General features: G+C 48.0%; 3 protein-coding genes across 3 annotated transcripts; all 3 read left to right on the plus strand.

Annotated features, from left to right (window-relative positions):
* Window positions 1–10009: 10009 nt before the first annotated feature.
* Window positions 10010–12576, plus strand: LOC135678539 (U-box domain-containing protein 17-like). The gene has a single exon (XM_065191460.1). The coding sequence runs from the start codon at window positions 10203–10205 to the stop codon at window positions 12390–12392; it is 2190 nt and encodes a 729-aa protein (XP_065047532.1). The 5' UTR covers window positions 10010–10202; the 3' UTR covers window positions 12393–12576.
* A 1366-nt stretch (window positions 12577–13942) lies between these two features.
* Window positions 13943–14644, plus strand: LOC103991786 (protein RALF-like 22). The gene has a single exon (XM_009411331.3). It carries the CDS (start codon window positions 14093–14095, stop codon window positions 14492–14494), a length of 402 nt encoding a protein of 133 aa, XP_009409606.2. The 5' UTR covers window positions 13943–14092; the 3' UTR covers window positions 14495–14644.
* Window positions 14645–15199: 555 nt separating this feature from the next.
* LOC103991248 (ethylene-responsive transcription factor ERF039-like) lies at window positions 15200–16440 on the plus strand. The gene is made up of 2 exons (XM_009410624.3): window positions 15200–15389; window positions 15517–16440. The coding sequence occupies exon 2, from the start codon at window positions 15570–15572 to the stop codon at window positions 16272–16274; it is 705 nt and encodes a 234-aa protein (XP_009408899.2). The 5' UTR covers window positions 15200–15389; window positions 15517–15569; the 3' UTR covers window positions 16275–16440.
* The last annotated feature ends 8712 nt before the right edge of the window (window positions 16441–25152 follow it).

The following is a 25152-nucleotide window of genomic DNA, read 5'->3' on the forward strand; positions in this document are numbered from 1 at the left end:
CCTTTCCCACTTCTTGGACCGTTTCACGACCCAGATCCGAGGGCTCTCGGACGCTCATCCTTCCCTGTTGATGCAGGCATTCATGATAGGCTTACGGCCCTCCAGGTTCTTTTGGTCCCTGGTAGAGCGACCCCCCACAACTGTGCCAGAGATGCTTCAACGGGCAAGCCAATTCGTCGCGGCAGAAACGTGGATGGCCGGGAGACCCAGGGAGCACAGGGGGACCAAATCAGAGCCGCCTCGACAGCAACAGCCACCAACGTTCCGGCGCAGGTCGGACAGATCTGACCTAACGGCTCCGAGGCCCCTCCTACCAGCTTTGAATGCATCTCAAACAGACATATTCCTTCATATAAGGGGAAAAGGTTTGCTCAAAGAACCCTACCCGATGAGCGATCCCCTGGCGCTGGCAGATCAATCGAAATACTGCCGCTTCCACCGGCAACGCGGGCACGACACTGAACAATGCCGGGAGTTGAAAAGACAGATCAAGGAACTCATCCGCAGGGGGCACCTTGGTCAGTATCTCCACCCGGACAAAGAATCCTCTCCCCGCCCGGAAGGGCCCGTCGAGCGACGTATCGACGTGATATCCGGCGGCCCCGCATCCGGTGGAGACTCCATGACCCGCAAGAAGGCATACGCCCGAGCCACCTCAGCAGAGGCTCCCGGACACGCCCCCGGACCCAGTGTCACCTTCCCGGCCAGGGCGTATGAACAGGCCGAACACGATGATGCACTCGTGATCGCGGCCAGGATCGCCAACGCGCAGGTACAAAGGATCATGGTCGACACCGGAAGCTCGGCCGATATACTATACCTCGACGCCTACTTGAAGCTTGGCCTGCCCAGAGATGGCATGAAGCCGGTGTCCTCGGCGCTCACCGGCTTCACCGGCGACTCAGTCTCACCGCTGGGGGCGGTTACTTTGCCCCTGACCCTGGGAGTTCCGCCAAAGTCAAAAACAACGATGACCACCTTCCTGGTCATCGACCTCCCCGCCGCTTACAACGCCATCCTCGGTCGGCCGACACTCAACAAAGTTAGAGCTGTCGTCTCGACCTACTATCAGACAGTGAAGTTCCCGACCTCGGCAGGAACTGGCGAAACTGCGGGAAGCCCTCGAGAATCTCGGCGCTGTTACTTGACCGCCGTCTCGCTACCTAAGAGGCCCAAAGTCGAACCGCCATTAATGGACCCCCGAGAGGTGCAGAGGTCGGCCCCCCATGTCGAGCCGAAGGGAATCACGGTCGCTGTGTCGCTGCAAGGACGCCCGGAACGGACGATTAGGGTCGGGTCAGAGCTGCCCAAGCACGAACGAGAACGACTCGTCGGCCTCCTGCAAGAAAACACTGATGTCTTCGCTTGGTCACCATCTGACATGACAGGCCTCGACCCGGAGGTCGCCTTACATCGCCTCAGCATCTCCTCCGACGCACGTCCGGTACAACAAAAGCTGAGGCGGCAAGCCCCTAAACGACAGACGGCCATACGGGAAGAAGTAACTCGCCTCTTGAAGGCAGGCTTCATAAAAGAAGCCGGATACCCGCAATGGCTGTCCAATGTAGTTCTTGTCAAGAAGGCAAATGGAAGCTGGAGGATGTGCGTTGACTACACAAGCCTTAATAAGGCATGCCCAAAGGACTGCTATCCTCTGCCAAGGGTCGACCAGCTGGTTGACGCCACGGCCGGCTACGCCCGCCTGTCATTTATGGACGCTTTCTCGGGCTATAACCAGATCGGGATGGCACCTGAAGATCAAGAACACACGGCCTTCATTACCGATCAGGGGGTCTACTATTACAAGGTCATGCCCTTTGGACTGAAAAATGCCGGCGCGACATACCAAAGGGCAGCGAACAAGATATTCGCCCGCCAGATCGGTCGAAACATGGAGGTGTACGTCGACGACATGATCGTAAAAAGCCAAGAAGCCAGGACTCATTTGGCTGATTTGGCCGAAGCCTTCGCTACACTCCGCCAGGTTGGCATGCGCCTCAACCCCGCGAAATGCGCCTTCGGCGTCACCTCAGGAAAATTCCTCGGGTTCATCGTGCATGAAAGAGGGATCGATGCCGACCCAGAGAAACTCCGGGCAATCATCAACATACAATCGCCCCGGACTACCAAGGACCTGCAGCGCCTCAACGGGAAACTCGTCGCCATGTCCCGATTCCTCGCCCGCTCGGGGGATCGCTGTTTCCCCTTCTTCAAAGCACTGCAGAATCCGAAAGGCTTCCAATGGACGACGGAATGCGAGGAAGCCCTCCAGCAAGTGAAAAAACACCTGGCCAACCTCCCTCGGCTCACCTCAGTCTCTCCTGGCGAGAAACTGAGCATCTACCTGGCTGCCTCCCTGCGCGCAGTGAGCTCCGTCCTGATCAAAGAAAGCCCAAATGGCCAACTCCCGGTCTACTACATGAGCCACATCCTCAATGGCCCGGAGGAGCGATACCCCCCGATCGAGAAGCTGGCGCTCGCCCTTGTGCTATCCGCCCGGAAATTACGCCCCTATTTCCAAGCCCACCCCGTGGAGGTAGTTACGGACCAACCACTTCGGCTGGTCCTGTCTAAGTTTGATGTGGCAGGACGGCTCCTCAAATGGGCGGTGGAGCTCGGCGAACATGACATTCGGTATGTACCCAGGACGGCCATCAAAGCCCAGTCTATGGCCGACTTCATCGCGGAGCTGACCCAAGCGGAGAGCGGGAGCCTCGAACGACCCCCCAAGGCCTGGCTCTTGCACGTCGACGGGTCAGCCAACTCAATGGGTGCGGGCGCAGGGTTGGTGCTCCGAGCCCCCGACGGACGGTCATTCGAGCGTTCCCTCCGCTTTGGGTTCCGTGCCTCTAACAACGAAGCAGAGTACGAGGCACTCCTTGCGGGACTCAGGTTGGCCCTCGAGATGCAGGTAGACTCCCTCCATGTCCATACAGACTCCCGGTTAGTAGCCGAGCAACTCAGCGGAGGATATGAGGCTCGCGACCCGACCATGGCAAGGTACCTGGCGCAGGTAAGGAACTTAACTGCGAAGTTCCTGCACTTTACATTATCTAATGTCCCAAGGGTGGAGAACGAGCGCGCTGACGCACTAGCTAAGCTAGCCTCAAAACCCGCCCCCGGTGTCGGGCCGGAAGTCGAGGAGCTACTTGCCCGCGCCTTCGAGATCGCGGTCACGGCCACCAGCAGCGCGTCCTCTTGGGTACAAGAACTACTGCGCTACAAACGGGATGGAACTCTCCCACCTGACAATGCGGCGGCCCGGCGCCTGCTCCGCACGCACGCGTGGTATATTGAGGCGGGCGGGCGGCTTTATAAACGCTCCTTCTCATACCCCCTCCTACGATGCTTAGAGCCCGACGAGGCGCAAATCGTCCTGGCAGAGATACACGAGGGCACCTGCGGAGAACACATCGGCGGGCGGATCTTAGCGCATAAAACTCTCCGCCAAGGCTATTACTGGCCGACCATGTGTCGGGACGCAAGAATACACGTACAGCGGTGTATCCCATGCCAAGAGCACGCCCGCACTCCCCGACTCCCCGCAGTCCCGCTGGCCCCCATTGACTGCGCTTGGCCGTTTGCGCAATGGGGCTTAGACATCCTCGGGCCCTTTCCCTTAGCCGCAGGACAACGGAGATTTCTTATCGTCGGCGTGGATTACTTCATAAAGTGGGTCGAGGCCGAGCCACTGGCAACAATTACAGCACAGCAAGTAGAGAAGTTCGTATGGAAAAACCTGATTACCCGGTTCGGCCTGCCCGAATCCATCATCACGGATAATGGGCCCCAGTTCTCCAGTCAGAGGTTTCGGGAGTTCTGCGCAAAACATGGAGTCCGCCTGAAGTACAGTTCGGTCGCTCACCCCCAGACGAACGGGCTGGCAAAAGTGACCAACCGATCCATCCTGGACGGGCTCAAAAGGAGAGTGTCCGCAGCTCGGACAAACTGGACGGACGAGCTCCCGAGCGTGCTCTGGGCGCTGCGCACCACTCCAAAAACAGCAACGGGAGAATCCCCGTACAGCCTCACGTTCGGAACCGAAGCTGTACTTCCCCCCGAAGTAGCCATTACTACCTTCCGCACGAAGGGCTACGACGAGGGAGCCTCGGAGGAAGGACTCCGAACCGCCCTCGACTTGCTGGAAGAGCGACGCGCCGACGCACATATAAGAGCCCTCTCCTACAAAAGGGCGATTGCAAGGGTTTACAACCGAAAAGTACGACCTCGACCCATCAGATTGGGCGATCTGGTCCTGCGACGGACTGAGGTCAGTGACCCGACCCGACAAAGAGGCAAGTTGGCCCCCAGTTGGGAAGGCCCCTATCGGGTGACCGAAGTCATCGGAACCGGAGCGTTCCGGCTCGCCACAATGGGAGGTCAGTCCCTGCCAAGGACCTGGAATGCACAAAATCTCAAAAAGTTCTTTTCATAAAAACTCGGCCAGTCCCGAAGCACAGATCATTAAAAGGAGATCATATTCATTCAAAAACAAAGGAGGGTGTTACAAAGAAAAAAAAAAGAGGCAAAAAAAGATGGGATACGAGGGACGCTAATCCTCAGCGGCGTCCGGGTTGTCATCAAAAGGAACATCGGCGGGCATGTCGACGCCCAGATCTTCGGGGAGGGAACAGAAGGGATCCTCCGTCACCTTCGAGTCGGGATAGAGTGCCTTAAAGCGGGCAAGGGCAACTCGGTACCCGTACTCGTACGAGACCCGCCCGGTCCGAACGAGGCCTAGCTGAAAACCCGACGAAGCTTTGTAATCCTCGATCAACCCCTTGTCCTTTTCTGGCCTTTGGCGAATCTCGGCCTCCAGAGCCTCGGAGGCCCTCGACGCCTCGGCCCGTGCCTCCTCGAGACGCCGAACCAGCTCAACGGAGTCGGACCTCGCCGAACGAGACTCCGCCATCGCGGCCTTCAGGCGAGCCTGCGACTCCGTGTTGCGCTCCTCGGACGCCTCCAGCAGCGTCTGCAACTCCGCAAGCCGCTCGAGGGACGCCTGAAGCTCAGAGCTAAGCCGAGCCACCTCCGCCTCCGAATTCAAGGCACGCTGCTCGGCCGCAGCCATCGCCTCGGGGCCGGCCCCGGCTCGGGCCATATCCACCTGCCGACGAAGCTCGGCATTGCGGCTGCTCAGAACGGCGATGACTTGCCCCGCGTCTCGAACACGGTCCATCAGGGCGGCGGCATAATGGTTGCCCTGAGAGTTAGAGCAAGTCCTTGTTAGAGTTAGAGCCAAGCCCGTCCCCGGACAGGTAAACCCAGGAGCAAAATGACGCTTACCCATAACAGGGACTTGGCTGATTTGCTAAGCAGGACGTCGGAAGACAGGGAGTACAGGTCCCGGGCCATATCAGGATGAAGCCCGCCTCGGATGAACCGGCCCGCGATATCCCCGTCGGCCCATACCCGGGCGCCCCGGGTAAGACCGTCCCACCGAGCTACCAGAGGGTCGGTGACCGCGCCGCGGGGGAGAGCACCCACCTCTCGCACCAAGTACGGCTCATCCTCCCTCTGCGGAAGGCAGAGAAGCTCGCGGACGGAAGGTTGGTGAGGCGCCTCGATCGCCGCACTCCCGCTCGGTCCGGCCCCGACCTCTCCGGAGCTTCCTGTGGCACCCTCAACCGCCGGCGGCACCACGACCCCCGCTGCCTGGGCTACGACTGCCTCAAGACCCTCCCCTGGGGATGCCCGCGCCCTCTTCCGAGGCTTGCGCGCCTCGACGTCCACAGGAGCTTCCCTCGTGCCCCCCGTGGTGACGGAAGGCGAACGGCCCGGCACGGCAGAACTCCTTCCCCCACGAAAGGCCTCAAGATGCACCATACCTGCCGAGAAGGATCGGGATGACTGTCAGTCAAACGACAACATGCAAAGAAAAGGAAAGGAAACCCCCCAGTGGAACCGCTCCTCGGAGCGTACCTAAAGAGGCCGGGCTAAGACCCGCCTCCACTAACCACTGCTCAGACATGCTCCGGATAGCCTGGGAGGACGGAAGGATTTCTCTGAGCCGCCGAAGCCCCAGGCGCTCGTCATCATCCAAAACCAGGGTGGTGTTGTCTACCGCACGCGCCCCCCAGCGGACGCCGAACCCCCAGTCTCCCGAACGACTAACAAAAAAGAAGCGCTCTTTCCACCCCTTGTTACTGGAAGGGGCCCCGCTTACTCTGAAACCCGATCGAGCAGACAGGTAATAACCCCCCGACCCCTTGCAAAGACGAAAGCAGGAGAGGAAGAGGGAACGGGTCGGGAGTATGTTGGCGTAATGACACTCGCCCAGAAACACCACCAAATAGCGCCACGAGTTCGGCGCCACTTGAGACGGGGAGATACGCCACCAGGAGAGGCAGGAGGCTATGACAGGGTGCAGAGGGAGGCGGAGCCCGGCCTCAAAATCGTCAACGGTGAGGGCAAAGCCCCCAGGAATTGGGTCATACGCGCGTTGGCCCGGCTCGGGGGCTTGAAGGACAAACTCCCCCGGGATACCATAGCGATCCCGGAGAAGAAGCAGCGTTGACTCGCCCACGATGGAGTCGTGGTCGTGGGGCCACATCAAAGCCTCAAGGGCCTTGGACGCCTTCCTGTCCGACGACGACGTTGGGCTCGACGGAGCCGCCGTCCCGGCCTTCGACGAAGAAGAAGAGGAAGAGGAAGAGGAGGACGCCATTCTTACCGACCTACGGAAAAGGAAGGAGGAACGGTGGGCACGGACAAGGCGATCAAATACGAGGCAACACGGCACACTCGGAGAAAAAGATCTTCCTTCAGCAGCCAGCCTCACGCCACTTATAAGGAGACCGCATCCCGCCAGAAGGCGGTGACCCTTCCTCTTCTGAAGCCCGTAGCGGAAGAGGAAGACGTCACCTCACCATAAATACAGCCGGACACGGCGAGGGGCTACGGCGCGGCACGGGCACCAAGGAGATCATCATGCCTCGGGGACGGTAATCGAGACAGGCTTAAATACATTAATCACGCTTAGCCATAATCATGTCGAGCTCGGAACCCGGCGGGCGCCGAAAGGAGAAGGCCCCTTGACCTTCCCCAGAAAAAACTCCTGCGTAGCTAGCCCGGCAGGGCCTTCCCCCTCGGTCGCGTAATGCCCGAGGCGCTCCACAGCTAGCCCGGCAGGGCCTTCCCCCTCGGTCGCGTAATGCCCGAGGCGCTCCAGCACAGCTAGCCCGGCAGGGCCTTCCCCCTCGGTCGCGTAATGCCCGAGGCACTCCTGAGCAGCTAGCCCGGCAGGGCCATCCCCCTCGATCGCGTAATGCCCGAGGCGCTCCAGCACAGCTAGCCCGGCAGGGCCTTCCCCCTCGGTCGCGTAATGCCCGAGGCGCTCCTGAGCAGCTAGCCCGGCAGGGCCTTCCCCCTCGGTCGCGTAATGCCCGAGGCGCTCCACAGCTAGCCCGGCAGGGCCTTCCCCCTCGGTCGCGTAATGCCCGAGGCGCTCCTGAGCAGCTAGCCCGGCAGGGCCTTCCCCCTCGGTCGCGTAATGCCCGAGGCGCTCCAGCACAGCTAGCCCGGCAGGGCCTTCCCCCTCGGTCGCGTAATGCCCGAGGCACTCCTGAGCAGCTAGCCCGGCAGGGCCATCCCCCTCGGTCGCGTAATGCCCGAGGCGCTCCAGCACAGCTAGCCCGGCAGGGCCTTCCCCCTCGGTCACGTAATGCCCGAGGCGCTCCTGAGCAGCTAGCCCGGCAGGGCCTTCCCCCTCGGTCGCGTAATGCCCGAGGCGCTCCAGCACAGCTAGCCCGGCAGGGCCTTCCTCCTCGGTCGCATAATGCCCGAGGCGCTCCTACGCAGCTAGCCCGGCCGGGCCTTCCCCCTCGGTCGCGTAGTGACCGAGACCCACCAGTACAGTCGGCACACCCAAAAACCCCATCGAGGTAAAACAAGCGGGACCGCCCGCCGCCTGAGACCGCCTCGACACCAAGAGACGCAGCCATGCCTCAAGCTCCCTTCCCCCGTCCCGATCGACGCATGGCTCCTTTTCGGGGGGGGAATATGATAGGGAAAATACTGGTCGGGCGATGCGCCGTGACGACAGCCCCTTGGAAGAGCAATAACGCTGACTAGACCCGCCCTGACGACTCCTGCTGTTGGACAACGACCTCCGACTCCGCACGATGGACGCACTACCCAAGGAAGGAAGCTTCAATGCCGAACTGATGGGAGCACGTCAACCGAGGCTCGCCCATACCCTGCGGCAGCTCGGTCCTCCACGCAGCCCCAGTGGCCATGTCAGATGCCACGCGGGGCACTGTCCTGCCCCTGCAAGCAGCCACATCAGGTAACATCAAACTCCTCTATAAATGCCCCTGAGCCCTAAGCAAAAAGGGGGAACTCACTCAGACACAACACTCAAAGGCTCTTCTTCTGCCTCATCCACAACCCCCTCCACATCCTTCTCTAACTTGATCGTCGGAGGGGTCGGGCCGAGCTTCCGGCCCGACCTGTGTGCAGGTCAGAGACGGTGTCGCCTCTTCCCGAAGCTGCGGCCGAACCGACCTCCCGACCCGAACCACCGAACTCGGCCGTCGGGAGACCTCGAAGAGCCTACCTACCCGATTGACCACCACCTTCCGGGCCCGGACCAAGCCGCGACGACCTCGTGGTCACGGCTGAACAGTTACTTACCGTAACAGGTGGCACTGAGCCCAGATAGGTGGAGTGCATCGAGGCGGCGAGGGAAAGGTTGGGTTGGAGCTTGGCCTCCAAAGCTCCGGTCTTTCTCTATTATTCGAGGAGCTCTGCTCCGAGGGCGAGGATCTCGGGGTCCTTGAGCTCGAGCTCCGACCACATCTTGCAAGTGGTGATCCTGTGGGTCTCGACGAGGTTCTTCAGCTCCTGGAGCTGTGCGGAGAGAGCCGGGTGCACAATCGGATTGGTGCGAGGGTCGAACTGGTTTTAAGTTGGAGCACTTGAGTTCCGAGATGCGCCTGAGCTCGGCAACGACGGCGCCGTCGGCAGATTCTATCGATTACCGATCATAGGAGGACTGCGCAACCTGAAGCTGGGCGTAGGCGGCGTTGACGGCCGAAATGCTGGCGAACAGTTCGGCTAACAGCGACTCCTGCAGCTGCTTCTTCTCATCATCAGGAATGTTCAAGCCATCTCCATGGGGATCAGAGAGGATACCGGAGTAATCGCCAACATCGTTGGCAGCAGGCGGAGGATCTTGGTGATCGTCCGTGCCACCGACCCGAAGTTTGGCGGCGGCAACCTCGCAGGCTCATCTCCTCTTCAACTTCAAGGCAAGCTGGAGAGCGCAGAGGAAGAGAGCAGCGAGAAATGACAGCACTCATTGAAGACGGCAGCAACACATAAACGAGAAGGCCTCTAAGGCTTCAACGAGCGATGTTCGACCTGCAGCGTGATTTGCGCCCCCATCAAAGTCCGATGTACTGATGTCCGATCGACTCGTCGCGAAGGCAAGCAGCAGTGACTCCACATTCAAGCGGGGGGCCGAACCACCGCTGGAAATTTCTCAGGGGTGAGGTGGACGCGGCAATTTCAAATCTATGGACCCCACCTCGGTTGACTTGACTTATCGGTTCGAATGGCAGCTGAGCCTCGGACTCATAGATGAATTATTGATGTCAGACTCATTACACGTGGGTCGCATGGAGCCACCATTGGTGCTTATTTCTCCTCAATTAATTAAGAATGAAATTCGCAGGAAATTTCTATAGAAGGTAGTGTGTGTATATATATATATATATATATATTTCTTTTTTCCTTTCTCGCCAAACACCCGCACGCCCATCCGCCCCCAACCGCGGTGCCGTCGCCGTCTTCTTTTTCCTCGTAACCCTCAACAGCGTCGACTTTACCGACCTAAACCTCACCCACTCCGTCTCAGTCTGAACGCCTGTCGCCTTGCCATTGGCAGGGGAGAAGCAGAAGACCTCCTTAAACAGTGGCCTGTTGGTCTCGTCACCGCCTTTGATTTGTTGCACCGGCAAGCTCTCTATATTAATCATTAGGCACAACAGCAAGGGGCAACGGCGTCTCTGCGGTTCCCATGATGAATTCCCTAAATCACCCCTCCATCTCTTGCTCGCAAAAGAAGGTAAATGTGGAATTTTGTTATTCCTGGACTCCAAATTCCAAAACTAACCCCGAGGTGACATAATCCCATCGCCCGCCACCGAACCAGAACCCTAATATCCCTTATCTTCCCACCCGCGCCTCGCGACCGAGCCATGACCTCACCGTTCGCTTTCCTCTCTGTCCGCCGCCGGCGGTCTCCCCTCTCCGGCATGTTCTTCGCACCCGGCGACCTCGCGGGCTTCGCCCTCGTGCACGCCCTCGTTGCCCTCTCCGCGGATGTCGCCCGCTGCCCCTCCCGATTCCAGCGCTGCAACGCGCGGTCCCTCGTCCGCAGGCTGCGCATCCTGTCTGCCCTCTTCGAATTCCTCGAGGAGTCCTTCGCCTCCTCCCCTTCCTCCCCCCTCCCGCCGCGGTTTCCCTCCTCGGCGGCGCTTTGCCTCAAGGAGCTCTACATCTTCGTCTACCGGTCCAAGATCCTCCTCGAGTACTGCTCCCAGTCGAGCCGGCTCTGGCTTTTGTTGAGGAACCCCCAAATCTCCGGCAGCTTCCACGACCTCGCCCGGGAACTGGCCACGCTTCTCGACGTCATCCCTCTCGACGATCTCCTCCTCACCGTTGACATTCGCGAGCATCTCGAGCTCCTCCGGCGGCAGTGCAAACGGTCCGAGCTTTTTATCGACCCCTATGACGAGGAGCTCCGCCGCAAGATCCACTCATTCTTGCGTCGGCTGGAGACCGGCGTGCTGCCGGATCCGGCGGAGCTCCGGAGCACGTTCGTCGACGGTCTGGGTATCCAGGATGCTAGGGCTTTCCGGACCGAGATTGAGTTCTTGGAAGAGCAGGTCTTTAATCAGGAGGAAGACATGGATCTGCCCGTCTTCGGTGGAGTCATTGCGCTCACCCGGTATTGTAGATTCTTGTTTTTTGGGTTCCAAGAAATGGAATTCGGAAGGCCTTTCGGCGATCAAGGTAGGATATCAAGGAGGCGATTGTCGAGTCTTGGGAGTAGTGTAAGCCAGGGAAGTGCTGATTTCTCGTTGACGATCCCCAAGGACTTCTGCTGCCCGATATCGCTCGATCTGATGAAGGATCCGGTGGTCGTTTCCACCGGCCAGACCTACGATCGCGCTTCCATCACTCAGTGGATCGAAGAAGGGCATCGGACTTGCCCTAATTCCCGCCAGACGCTCGCGAACAGCCGGCTCAGGCCAAACAGAGCTCTCAGAAACCTGATTTCCCAGTGGTGTGCTGCTTATGGAATCCCGTACGGAACTCCCGAGGGCACGGGCACTTCAGCTGAGAGCACTGTGGCAGCATGTAGCAGCAAGGCAGCAATCGAAGCAAACAGAGCCACAGCTAGAATTTTAGTGCAGCAGCTGTCTGCTGGTTCACAGGAATGGAAGACCGTCGCTGCCCGTGAACTCCGGTTGCTGGCGAAGACCGGGAAGGAGAACAGGTCGTTAATTGCTGAGGCTGGGGCCATCCCTCTCCTATGCCGACTGCTCCATTCCACAAACCCGGTTGCTCAAGAGAATGCAGTGACTGCGATACTGAACATATCTATTCACGACAGTAACAAGAGATGGATCATGGAGGAGGAAGGATGTTTGAAATTGATTGTTTATGTTATGATACATGGATTGACTACCGAGGCAAGGGAGAATGCGGCAGCCACATTGTTCAGCTTATCTGCTGTTCACGAGTTCAAGAAAATGATTGCTGATGAGCAGGGTGCTGTGATGGCATTGGCCAATTTGCTGATGCAGGGAAGCACAAGAGGGAAGAAAGATGCTGTGATGGCCTTGTTCAATCTTTCGACCCACCCGGGAAGCTGGTCTCCCATGTTGGACATGGGAGCTGTTTCAGCGCTGGTGGGAGCACTGAGAGACGAATGTGTGGCCGAAGAGGCTGCAGGTGCTCTGGCATTTCTCATGAGGCAGCCTATTGTGGCGCAGACAATTGGTGGTGAGGACACTGCAATCACAAACCTGGTGGGAATAATGAGGAGAGGAACCCCGAAGGGGAAGGAGAATGCAGTAGCAGCTTTGCAGGAGATGTGCCAAAGTGGTGGTTTGGCTGTGACACAAAAGGTAGCCAGGATGCAAGTGTTGAGTGGCTTGATTCGGACCATCTCGTTAACTGGGACAAAGAGGGCCAGAAGAAAGGCTGCATTACTTTCTAAGTTGTGCCAGAGATGTGAGGCACCTACAGCCATGGCATTTGGAAATGACTGGCTTGCGGATCGGACATTAGCTAGAACCAACTCCGTGAGGGGTTCCAGTTTCCGCAGCGGGAACCTATCAGTCTCTGTGTCCATGACCATTCAAGTACCTGTGCTGTAGCTTCGATGTTCATTCCACAGTTGTCATGTACATCACCGCCGGTAAGCCTGTTGGAAAGATTCTTGTATTTATGCTTGGGTAAAATTGCCGGCAAGAGACCAATCGATACACTGTTGTATGTATGTATGTACCATGTAATACATGCTCTGTAAATAATGGTGCAACTTCCTGCGTGTTTAGGTTATGCCATCATTTGATAGATGCTTGCAAGCATTGATACTGTTAGATTACGATAGCATTGGTGGAAAACTGTGTTGTTCCTTTGTGAAAGAGTATGAATTGGGGAGCTGAAATCTGATGCTTCTCATTTCCAAACAGTGCTGCGAAGTACAAGATTACTGATTGCTTTTGTTGAACTAGTGTGTTGATTGACACTTGACACTCATTATGTTTTACCCGATATCATTCATATTCCGGCAATCTTCTTTGACATATGGTTGTTCATCCAGTAATCTGGTGGCAGATTGCCTTTTCTCCCAGAAAGTGTTGATGTATCCAGACGCATTTTGTATCGAGGAAACTGTGTTATTTCTGATGTAAGAGCGCTTGTTATCATGCAGTAGATCAATGACCGTTGTGATGAATACGATAGATGGATGAGCAGAAGCTAAATTGTTTTGTTCAAAAATACTAATTTGTGATTATTTGGGTTTCTTGAAACTTTTAAAGGATGCTTCAATTTTTTTCTGGCAATTGACTCCGAGTTATGTCAAAAGTTTTTATTAGATTTAAGGGGTGCTATTAAGGAAACAAGAATTTTGTTTCTGATTTATTTGGTTCACATGTAAAATATTGATTTAATGATAATGTTTAAGACTCGTTCATCAAAATATTGATTAAATATGTCATTCGTCTTAGTAAAGATCTTAATAGTTTATCGTAAGATTTTCATTTTCAACTTCGTCTTCATCATTTATAAAAAGAATTTTGGTATTAATGTTAGTATGATATGATCTTTACATGTAGGCTTATTTTTTTCCTTCTTTTTTTTTGTTTTATGGTGCATGATAGGCTATATATTTAATTTAATATACCAACAACATGTTACCCTGAAATAATAATGTTGAAACAATAATTCACAATAGAAAACTCAATCCCATTTCTCGGGATATCGTGATAACCAAGACAGTTGGTACCGTTTTGTGTGTTCATTATTAATCTTCGATCACAAAATCAATTTGATCTAATTATCTTGACCTCTCAAGACAAAATTATGCCTATGTATATTTTTATTTTGTTCTGAAAAATATTAATCAGCCATATAAAATATAAGTGATGCCAAATGACATCAACGTCCTCAGAATTCAACTCATCAATCCTTAAAAGCACGAATTCCAAAGCATATACATTCTATTTTTGGATGGCGGTAAGGTAATAAAGATGGTAAAGTTAATATTGCATCATCTCCTCCAAATGGGCGTTGACCAGTCGTCCACCGCAGCTTACAGCGAAGCCTCGTCTCGATTTGCACCCTTAACAAGCGTGCATCCCCTCCAAGTGTGAGACGCCCCGCCCCAAACGCCCCGCACGAAGAAGCCCACCCCACGTCCCCTCTCCATATCCCGAGCCCCACATCCACCCCACCTTCCTCTCTCCCTTGGTCCCTTCTTCTGTGTCCTTTCTCCCTCCGTAGGAAGGGAAGGGACCCGCGGCCTCGCAACACCACCACCCCAAACACCGCTCTCGCGTCTCCGGCCCGCATGGCTCTCCGCCTCCCCCTCCTCCTGCTCCTTCTGGCCGTAGCCTCCGTGGCCACGCCATCGGCCGTCGCCACTGCCGATCCCGATGTCCAGTGGGGACTCGTCCGCGTCGACGGCGGAGACGCCGCGGGGCTCGGGGCCTCGGCTCCCACCTGCGACGGCCTCGTAGGGGAGTGCGTCGACGAGGACGACGAGCCCGACATGGAACCGGAGGACGCCCGCCGCTTCCTGTACCGTGCCCACGGCCGACAGAGGTTCATAAGCTACGGCGCGCTCTCCCGCGACCGCGTCCCCTGCAACCGCCGCGGCCATTCCTACTACAACTGCAGGAGAAGCGGGCGGGCCAACCCTTACCGCCGCGGCTGCAGCGTCATCACCAGGTGCGCCAGGTACCTCGACTGAGCCCTGCGACGAAGAAGGTGACAGCGAGACGTTCCTCCATATTAATTACCGTCGCCAATATGTGATGTTACCATCATATTATGTAACTACGTTCTCATGCATGTTATACGCGAGTGCAATGTCTTAAATCTTTCCTTCGAGTTATAATTCCTCCGAAAAGGACGAACAATTTCATTTCAATCTGACGTTGAGAAGGGATAGAAGTTCGAAGTTAGTAAATCTCAGCAAATAATGTTGAGGTGTCGGCCAGATCTCCATACGATGACAAGTACGCCTCTTGACATAACACCACAACGATACCCCAGCAGCTATATACGTTTACTAGCCCATCACAAGCTTCATGTGCAGGAGGACATCACACCAGTATCTGGGGTACAGTGTCTGATAACCCTGTCGTAGATTTCGTCTTCTGACAACCCACGGGTGGAGTCCACAAGGTCACCATGAAGAGACCCTGTGAGATCTAATCTGGAAACCATGTTATGTGGTAAATGCAGGAGAAGGCATACTTAGACCTGACGTAACTTGTAGGCGGAGCTGAGGGAGGAAGAAGATAACAATATCATGTATCATATGCAGGAAAGGTTGTTCGGAGTGTAGGAAATGATGATAACGACACCGCAGGCGACATCAATTACGAATTATTGGAGATACTGCGAACTGTCACTCTTTCTCCCCTCTACTAAAACCCCCTACTCTCGCCGTCCCAACCCATCGTATTCCTTCTCTTTCTTCATCGTCTTCCTTCTCCTCTCTATCTCTGGAGGAAAAGTGCTTGCTTTTGTGGTTCTTCTCCTCTCTGGTGGCATTTCGAATCCTAATTCCCACTTTATCCTCTCTCTCTCTCTCGCGCGCGCGTATGGGCAGTTTCCGCCTGCCTTAAGGCAAGTTTAAGGTCGGCCATTGGCTTAGAGAAACATCTGTGCGACTTTCTGCAATACCAAATTGCATACCTTCTTTCAGATACGCGATATCTGTACTTCAACATTGAAAAAGGTTCCATCTTTTGTTGCCATCAACAGACTCGGTGGGGGGCAAACCAATCCCAACCCAAAAGATCGCTTCGTGGAAGTCAATGGCGTATCTTCAGAATCCCTCTGAGACTGACAGAAGGGACAATTCCGTGTCTTCCAACTCCTCCCTGTGTTCTTCTTCATCTTCCCCATCTCTGGGCCTTCATCATCAGCAAGTGAAGCCTGCCAAGAAGGCGGCCAAGGGCGGGGGCGGCGGCGCCGAGAAGCGGCAGCGCGACCAGAGCAGGCACCCGGTATACCGCGGCGTGCGGATGCGGAATTGGGGGAAGTGGGTTTCGGAGATCCGGGAGCCACGTAAGAAGTCACGTATCTGGCTGGGGACGTTCCTGACGCCGGAGATGGCGGCGCGGGCCCACGACGTGGCCGCGCTCAGCATCAAGGGCGCCGCCGCCATCCTCAACTTCCCCGAGCTGGCCGCCTCCCTCCCCCGCCCCGCCACCCTCGCCCCCCGCGACATCCAGGCGGCCGCCGTGAAGGCCGCCGCCATGGAGCCCGCCGCTGTTCCGGAGTCTCCCGGGTCCTCGCCCCCTGCCGACGACGAGCTCGGGGAGATCGTCGAGCTGCCGCGGCTGGACGAATGGTTCCTCGACTCAACCGATCCAGGCTCCGAGTTCGTCTACCACCACGACCCGCTCGACTCGTTGCTCTGCCCGGACAGCGATCCTTACGCCGCGCCGTCGGCTCAGATGTCATGGTCGGACGCTTTGGTCCCAACAAACCTCGACACTCGTATATGGGAGTTCTGAGTCACACAAATGTCAACCCTCTCTCTCTCTCTGTCTCCTTTCGAATGCCCTTTCAATTTTTCTGCAGGGCTAAATTGCTCTTCTCTCTTCACTCTCTTGTTAGTAGCTTCATGGAGCTCATAATGTCCATGCAATTCCAGATCAAATGCACAGTTGTTACTCGTTTCCTTTATGATGAAGCCTTCAGTTCACTGCCTGCTGTGCTTGCAGTTCTTGATTCTTCTTGCAGAAAGATACATCAGAATCACCAATTACAGTTCATAAGCTTTGCATCTCTCCAGAATCCATTCGCTTTTGTGCTGGTTCTTTTTGTACCATAATTACCCAATCACCTCTCTCTCTCTCCTTCAACCTCACTGACAGAGATGACATTCCAAAACCAAATATTAGCTTCGTAGAATCGTTATCCATTCTCTTTCAAGATTTCAACACTCAATTAAATCGAGAATATATGCAGAGACCCGCAGACGATGTACAAGCAGTTATACGACGGGGGTGAGTTCCAGGGTATACGTACGTAGTTTCCTTAGGTGGTTTGGGTACGTAAGACAAGCAGGTACGCGTACGTACGTACGTACGTACGTAGTTTGGGCTCCATTTCGTTACCCGCAAACTCAACGCGATTTACGTACAAGCGCGGACGAGCAAATCACGTAGTTACCATAGGTGGGCCCCGACGTCGACTCTCCATTTACGACGAGGGTGCGCGTCACAATGATGAAGGGATCCAAACAACAGTTGCCTAATAAGCACGCAGGGATAAAGGAACAGTTGCCATTACACACAACGGTGACTTTAGATTCTTTGTTGCTATCTTTGCTATACCTAATAGCCGCCCCCTAAAGAAGAACACTAATCTCTATGTGCCCCCCACCGTATATTTTAACTCCAAAAGTCGGAAATAGACATCACTATGCGTGCATTATAGGGTGGTGCAACTACCACAATACCTCCCTTCAAGTGTCATGTATGTGTTTATACTACTACACATGTAATTTAATGTGAATCAGGGTTTAGATATTGGGATGCCAACAAGAAATCCTATGGTGTCAAGCGAATCTTTTTGTTCTTTTTTGTGTTGGCTATATGTGATTCTTCTTCTTCATCGTGGGTTCCATTTTGCTCTTTGTATATTGATTCTTTCTATGTGAGAGAGACAGGCCACTTTGCTTATAATATATAGGTTGTAAGGCTCATCCACTATAATATTGTAGATAATACCAACATGGTGGTGGCCTTTTCTTTCTTTTATTGAGAAAACAATGGTTGGTAATACTGACAAGTTTGATCATCTGTTTGGTATATTGACATGATCTAATTTATCTTATATAAAAATTTAGATCTCAGTTATCGAACCCGAGAGAATTTTGGCTTCATGTCATCTTCTCTAAGGCATCTCGGTCCTTCTTACGCTCAAATTAAAATAAAATTAATATTTATTTATTATGATAATTTTGATGGTAGTCATTTCTTACGTAATCTAAGAAGATATGTAATTCATTCAAAATTGGCAATAAGAACATATCTGACGATATTTTTTCGATGCTCCGATTCTGATAGAGGTTTTTTTTATATAGTTAGGCACCATATATAATGTCATATTTGATTGAAAGAATATTTATTCCTTATTAAGCTTGGATGAAGAAGTAGCAAATGAATTGACTTATTTTGACAGGATTTGACTAACTGAGATCTACAAGTCATGATGCAACTTCTAATCTAACTCATACTCTCATGCCACATATGAAGTTTAATTTAATATTCCATAAAATATTTTGCATGGGTTAGAATTCAAATAATGAGTGGTCAGCTTTGCTACAGGTTGCTCTTGGCTGCATGTACAGTCTGATGGCAATAAAATTAATGCCTTTGGGGCATCGCGACATCCATTTTGTCAGAAACGTGTATTGGATTCAGATGACACTTTGCATAGTATAATCCTTCCCTACTGAAAACATGACACAGTTGATGATTATATGATGATGATGCTCCATCCGGACAAACCTTCTTCTCCGTCCTTCCCTTCGCACGTCTTTCGACACCTCTTATCGGAGGTGGCGTTCGTCTCTGTCTGTTAGACTCCCTTGCCACCATGAGATGCGGACATAAAGGTGGTAAAATGATATCATTCAACACTACATTTGTAATAGATAGTTTAGTTCAAGCATGAATCACGTTCTAGCGAATATTGAAACATCAGAGGTGAATGATATCTGATTTATGATAATGTTTCATATGTTCGATCGACATACATAAAGATTGAGATCGGATGAAATTTTTGGATATAATTTCTCGAACACTCAAGTCACTAAGCGAAAGTTTTTAGTAAAAAAATAATTGATCTCGCTAGGGATATCAACTAGGCAGGATGAAATAAAAAATACTTTTCCGTCTCATCGATCATCCCTATCCTATTTCCTATTTGGATAGGGCGATGGTAGGGATAGGGAATCCCCACTTGGGGGCAAGAAATCTATCGTTCTTTATTTTTTTAAAATTTTTTTAGTTTTAAAAATAAATTATTTATCAAAATTAAATAATAATATAAAATTTTATAAATAATAATAATATAAGTTTATATATCATAATAATATTTAAATATAAAAATATATCTAAATATAAAAATAATAATATTTATTGATATTGTGTGATCTAATTCAATCGAACCAAATGACTAGTAATCAACTTGATCATAACTTAACCTAGTCTAATTTGAATCAAATAAACAATTGATCCACTTAGTATTTGGGCCTAACGTCTCAACCCACATATTTACCAGGTGAGTACAAGTACGAGAATAGGTGAGAAGTACTCCATCCGCTCCGATCTCATAACCATACGGGTAATAAGAAATTTCTCTCATCATCGCCCTCATGCCAATTTATTCTCTCTATCCTCGTCTCATTAAGAGAATGTCTCCACGGGTACCTATATTCGTAGATATAATTAAAACTTCTAAACCTTGATTACTATTGTCGGATTAAATTTGAAAATTAATTTAATAAAAAAAAATTCTATGATATATATAAAATATTTTATTTAATATTTTATATTGGATTGATGTTCATATGGCTCATCAGGTCATTTGGCGATCTCAATCAAATAATGTTACCACATATCATGAATATTTTTCGTTGGGCTAATAAATTATTACTATATTAAGTGTCTTATTTTTTAAAATTTATTATATATGCTTTTATTTTTCATTCTTGATTCAGAATAATCACATAGAACATGAGAATGAACCAAAATTTGGACATCAAGATGCATATTATGCAAACCCAATTTATACTCCCCCTCAGTTGTTAAGTCAGGCAATTAAGTTCATGTTTCTGTGTATGTTTGTATCCCAGCAAGCCTTGTGGCATCTCCCCCCTCCCATCGCCACTTGAAAGGCAATCAATATCTGCAGTAATAAAACATCATATCCAAGAAGGAGACACCACTCACTGCACCACAGGACCAACCCATGCTTTACGTGCAACACAGCCTCGAGATTCATGAGCAAATGGTGCTGCAGGTAACAGCTCTCTCTTTGGCCCCATTCCACAGCTGTTGTTCTCTTATTCCTCTCAATGTGTGTCCTATCGAGCATGCATGCAAAATGACCAAACCACACTCTACTAGTCCTCGAAATGGCACCCAAACACCATTTACCTAAATCAATCAACTGCAAGAATGGCATTTGCGTGAATCGATAATTAATGGCCTATAATAATAAATATGGGTTCGAAAACACATGGATTGAGAGTAAGGAAACCAGAAGGATGACATGCATACAATTAAACTATCGGTTAATGGAAAGTCGATGCAAAATGTGATGATCGTTTCGTTTGGCCACTGAGATACTCCAATCAACATGAAGAATAGATTGCCCATACAATGAAAACTTTTTGAAAATATCTCTCTCTTCTATTCTATTATATATGCAAGCTTTTTGACTCCATTGTTCTTTACGTTTTTAAACTAAGAACAAGTAGGTTGTCTGATGCAGAATTTTTGTTCAAATGTTAGGTGTTTTGAATCAATTATTTATATTCACCAATTTTTTTAAATAATTAAAAATATTTTATTGATTCGAGTGTTGGATACATAAGAAGTGATATATATATAAAAATATATTATTAAGATAAAAATATTGATATGAATATATGAAATTATTAGAAAATATATGAAAAATTTTATTGGTAAATAATTACTAAGTAAGAATTATTTAGGATGATATGAATATGTGCTAAGGAAACATATAGATGCTGTCATGAATATTAATTATATGATAAAATAATCAATATCAATTTTTTTAAAAAAAATATAAATAAAAAATAAATATTTTTAATTTAATTATAAATAGTATTCTTTTATCAAGATTCATATATCTAACTCCAAATAGTTAGATCATTATGGTTTTATTATTGTTATTATTATTATGTATAATTAGAACTATTGCTAGAGAAAATTGTATTTAGACTTCCTTAACATTTTAGAGAGAATTATTCCGTTCATGTTTGCTTTGGCGAAGTAGAATATTTGGTAAATCCATATGCAAAGACACAAAATTTAATGTTGTAATAGTAATTAAACTCATTGATGACATGATGAACATGTGGTTCTATGATTAAATATATTTTATGCATCTAAGTGCTTAATGGTCGTTACGATTGTCCAAACACACATTGGTGTAGGACGAGAGATTTAACTATAGTTTAATGTCATGTGATTAATTGGAGGATTAAGCAACATTATTAGTAGAAATAATGATGGACAAGTTGAGTTAAGCAAAACAAGATGCCTCATTAATATTATACTCCACTGAAAGCAACATTTCCTAAACTTGATCGTTCTATGAGAGTAATTGGGAGCATATTTAGAGGCCGAGCTCACAAAGAAATAAACTTATATAAATTAGTGAAGGGAAGACTTTGCATGTTTCAAAATTTATCAATAACATAAACCTAACACATCGAATACATATGTAATTGGATTTCGGTTTTTAGCAAAAAGGAAGAGCTATAAATCTTTATTGATGAAAGGAAACAATCCTGTGTGAAGGTGAACCAAGAGATCTAAGTAAATAAATTTGATAGAAATGTTTTGATGAAGTTTATTGATATGTTCTTCCTATTTATATAGATTAAGAGGGAGAATTTTTCTCAAGAAAATCTCGCTGCTTTACTGAGAGAAATCCTCCATCCTAATATGTATAAATAGGAAGAACATATCAATAAACTTCACAAAAATATATCTTCTATCAGAATTCGTCGAGAGATTATAAAGTTTACTAGTCTGAGCATTAAGTAGCTAACTAGTTAGCTATACAACTTCCTTCATAGAATATATACAAAATTTTACTAGTATGAAAAATATCTTTAACAATATACAAAATTCTTCGAGAGGAAAGAGATTGTCTACTATGAATCTTGACCATCATCGTAGAGTTCAATTCGATGTGAACATAATAAAAATTATCCTTGACGTTGGACGAGGTCATGGATAACACTATTTATCCATACTTTGAATCATAAGTGAACTTTTACGAGTCTAATGGAATGATGATTTAAAAATACCTATTAAATATGTTTAATCATATCGTTAATTGCTTTAATCAAGTCAATATTTCTAACTTTGAATCCTAGCAACCAAATTTTCCAGCGGACTAAATTGTATCAATTACGTTTATGATCCAAATCTCATATTATTCAAATAATAAAATAAAATATTTAGAAAATATACGGATATGATAGTTAAAACATAAAAATGATTAATATTAATGATACAAGAGATTTTGTCTCACCCAATAATATGGTACTGTGTCAGCTGCATAATCTTACATTCCATCCATAGCCCTCTGAGTACGTCAAAAGTACTCAACGAGTTAACGCTAAAGGTACGATAAAATTAATTCAAATAATTAAGATTTCATAAAATAAAAGATGAAAATTTAAATGAAATAATATGAGGAGTTGGGTTAGATGTGATGCGATTGTTTTATCCAAGTGGTTGTGTGATGTTTATCATTTTTCTTTAAAAATATAAATATCTATTTTAATGTTATAAATAGGTGTTTTTGGACTAACGTTAGGGATTGGAAGTACTCATTCTATTATCTTTCTCTCAAGTGATTGGATGGACTAATGTTATTAGAGACTGATTCAAAAACGATCAATAGAAATATATACGTTGATTAAAAAAGAAAGAACTAATAGATCCAGAAGGTAAAAATATATATATGACTAACATTGGAGTAAATATTCCTAATCAATTTCTTCCCATCTTCAAATGTAAAAATTATTAAGTTTGGATCGTTAAAATGAGAACTCTATTTATTTCATTAAGATTATAGAATTTGATAGAAAATAATTTTGTTGAGTATGAGATACAAAATCATAAAATTATAAAAAAAAAAAAAATCAAATGAATGAAAACATATCGAAAGATACAAGAGCTCCCTAAGTGCTACCACAAGAAATAGATAAGTCTTTATTTTCTTGAATTATGTCGCCACTAATAACTAAAAAATATTAAAAGTGTGTTTAGAGGTATAGACAAGGCAAAAACTTTAAAATTTTAAATTTTTTTATATGAATTCAAAACTCTTATGATGAAATATTTTAAATATATTATTAATTTTTTTCTCTTAAAAGTATTTTATATTATAAACCAAAGAAGGTATGTGAAAACCTAGAAGATTAAACAGTAGTAGAAAAAAAATAATGAAATTTATCTCTAAAATTTAATATTGTTTCTAGAAGAAGCTAAAGATATAAATACACCTGTTGATAAATTAATGAGCTCACTTTTAGTTTATAAACAAAAAGTGAATAGATTTTTGGGTAAAACTTAAGAACATGCTCGGAGAAAGATCAAAAATAAAAATTCAAAAACTATATCTTAAGGAAGAGGTCAAAATGATAGATAAAGATAACAAATAAAAGTCGATCAAATAAAAGTCAAAGGAACTCCAATAAAGATAACAAAGAAATCTATCAATGTTTTTATTACAAAAAGATTAGACATATTTGAGAAAACCTACTAACACAAAAAAAAATCCAAATGTTCATCTATGTTCTCATTTTAAAATATATAGCCATGAAAAAGATTATTGGAATAAAAATCAAATATATTATCATGAAAAAAATAATAAAAAATAAAAATATTTTTTATAACATGTGATAAAAAATATTTTAGATTTGTTTGGTTTCTAGATAGTGAATATAGTAATCATATGATTTGGGATAAAATTTTATTTCAAAAGTTTGATAATTCGATCATATCTACCATGCATATGAGAAATGATAGTAGGTGTAAGAAAAATAAATAGTTATTGTGAACACCAAACATGGTAAAAAATTTATTGAAGATGTAATGTTTATTCTTAGTTTAAAATAAAATCTCATTAGTATTAAACAACTAATTATAAAAGGATATTATGTTATTTTTTAGATAAAAATAAAAATAATAGTAATTATGAGGATGATAAAAAAAAATAAATTTTTTAAATTATTTTTAAATTTCTCTTTATATGTATTTATTACTGTTGTTATTGATAAATAGATATTATGGTAAAGAAGATATGAAATTATGATGGACGTAGTATAAAACACTCATGCTCAGCCATTCGCCGCCACAATTGAGATCATGCATGTCCTTCCAACGCAACATCCAAATCGATCTCCACGTCAACATCTTGCATTAACATCGAATTAAGAAACCATCAAGGTTGGTTGGTGATGCTTCATTTCTAGAGGACCTACGTGTTCCCCGGTATCATCAAGCCGGCCCAGAGAGAGAGAGAGAGAGAGAGCAGTGAAAAGGACCCATGAGGTATGTGGAAAAAGATATATATAAGATGAATAATGACGACAAGTCATGGGACAATGCGTAAGAAAACGTCGGCAACGAGGGGGAGGTCGAAGGAAGGTTTCACAGAAAGGCCGAAACCCTAGAATGTGATCGGCCCTACCAAGATTTTGCCTAAATGTTCCCACTGATTGAGATGTTGACCTCTTGATTTGCTTGACATTGCTTAATAGGTGAAATAATTATGCGGTGGTTGTCAACATGTGTTCTCTCTCTCTCTTGAGAGAGAGAGAGAGAGAGAGAGAGAGAGAGAGAGAGAGAGAGAGAGGGAGAGAGGGAGAGGGAGAGAGAGAAGTGAAGTTTGTTCCTACCTGACCTAAGAAATAGAGGTACAGATGAGACTTTGTTTTGCGTTGGGAGCATTTCTTGATACAGGTCTTTTGTTCTGAGGTGTGGTCAAACTCGACATCGATATGATTGAAAGATCCAAATAGTAGTTGGATAAGATTCTGCAATCCAAGAGCCTACTCTAGTTGTTCGTCGATCTTTATCTGTCGAAGCTTGTTTACTATCAGTGGCACCTTCCTCTATTATTTTATGTGTCAGTTATATGTCATCTACAGCATTGCATTCCTGCATGATTTCAGCTTCGAGTATTATTTTCCATGCTTAATTCATGATTGATGTAGCTATTGCAGCAAGTTAACTGGACGACACTTGCATCGACACTGGCTTTGCATCAAAATCCGATGGTGACTACGAACACCCGAGATAAGCCTACCCCACTTCAGAGTTTGCATCGAAATCAAATCAGAAAACAAGGATGAGACGTTTCGATCCCTGAACGACGTCAGCAGATGTCCAGGTCATGAAGGGCGGACAAAATCAATAGATTTTGTCGGATGATGGATTCGTGCCACCTGTTACACGATCTATGGATGCTTGCGGGCCGTCCAACGTCCATTTTGGGCCGATCAGATTCGGCTTGCTTCGGAACGGTTATGATGATCAGACGCCACGTTCTCCGCTAATTAAGCCGCCAAAACGGAACGGAACGGACACGTCCCGTCGCTTCCCGTTA

Source organism: Musa acuminata, chromosome BXJ1-7 (genome assembly GCF_036884655.1).
Source record: "Musa acuminata AAA Group cultivar baxijiao chromosome BXJ1-7, Cavendish_Baxijiao_AAA, whole genome shotgun sequence".
Lineage (NCBI taxonomy): Eukaryota > Viridiplantae > Streptophyta > Magnoliopsida > Zingiberales > Musaceae > Musa > Musa acuminata.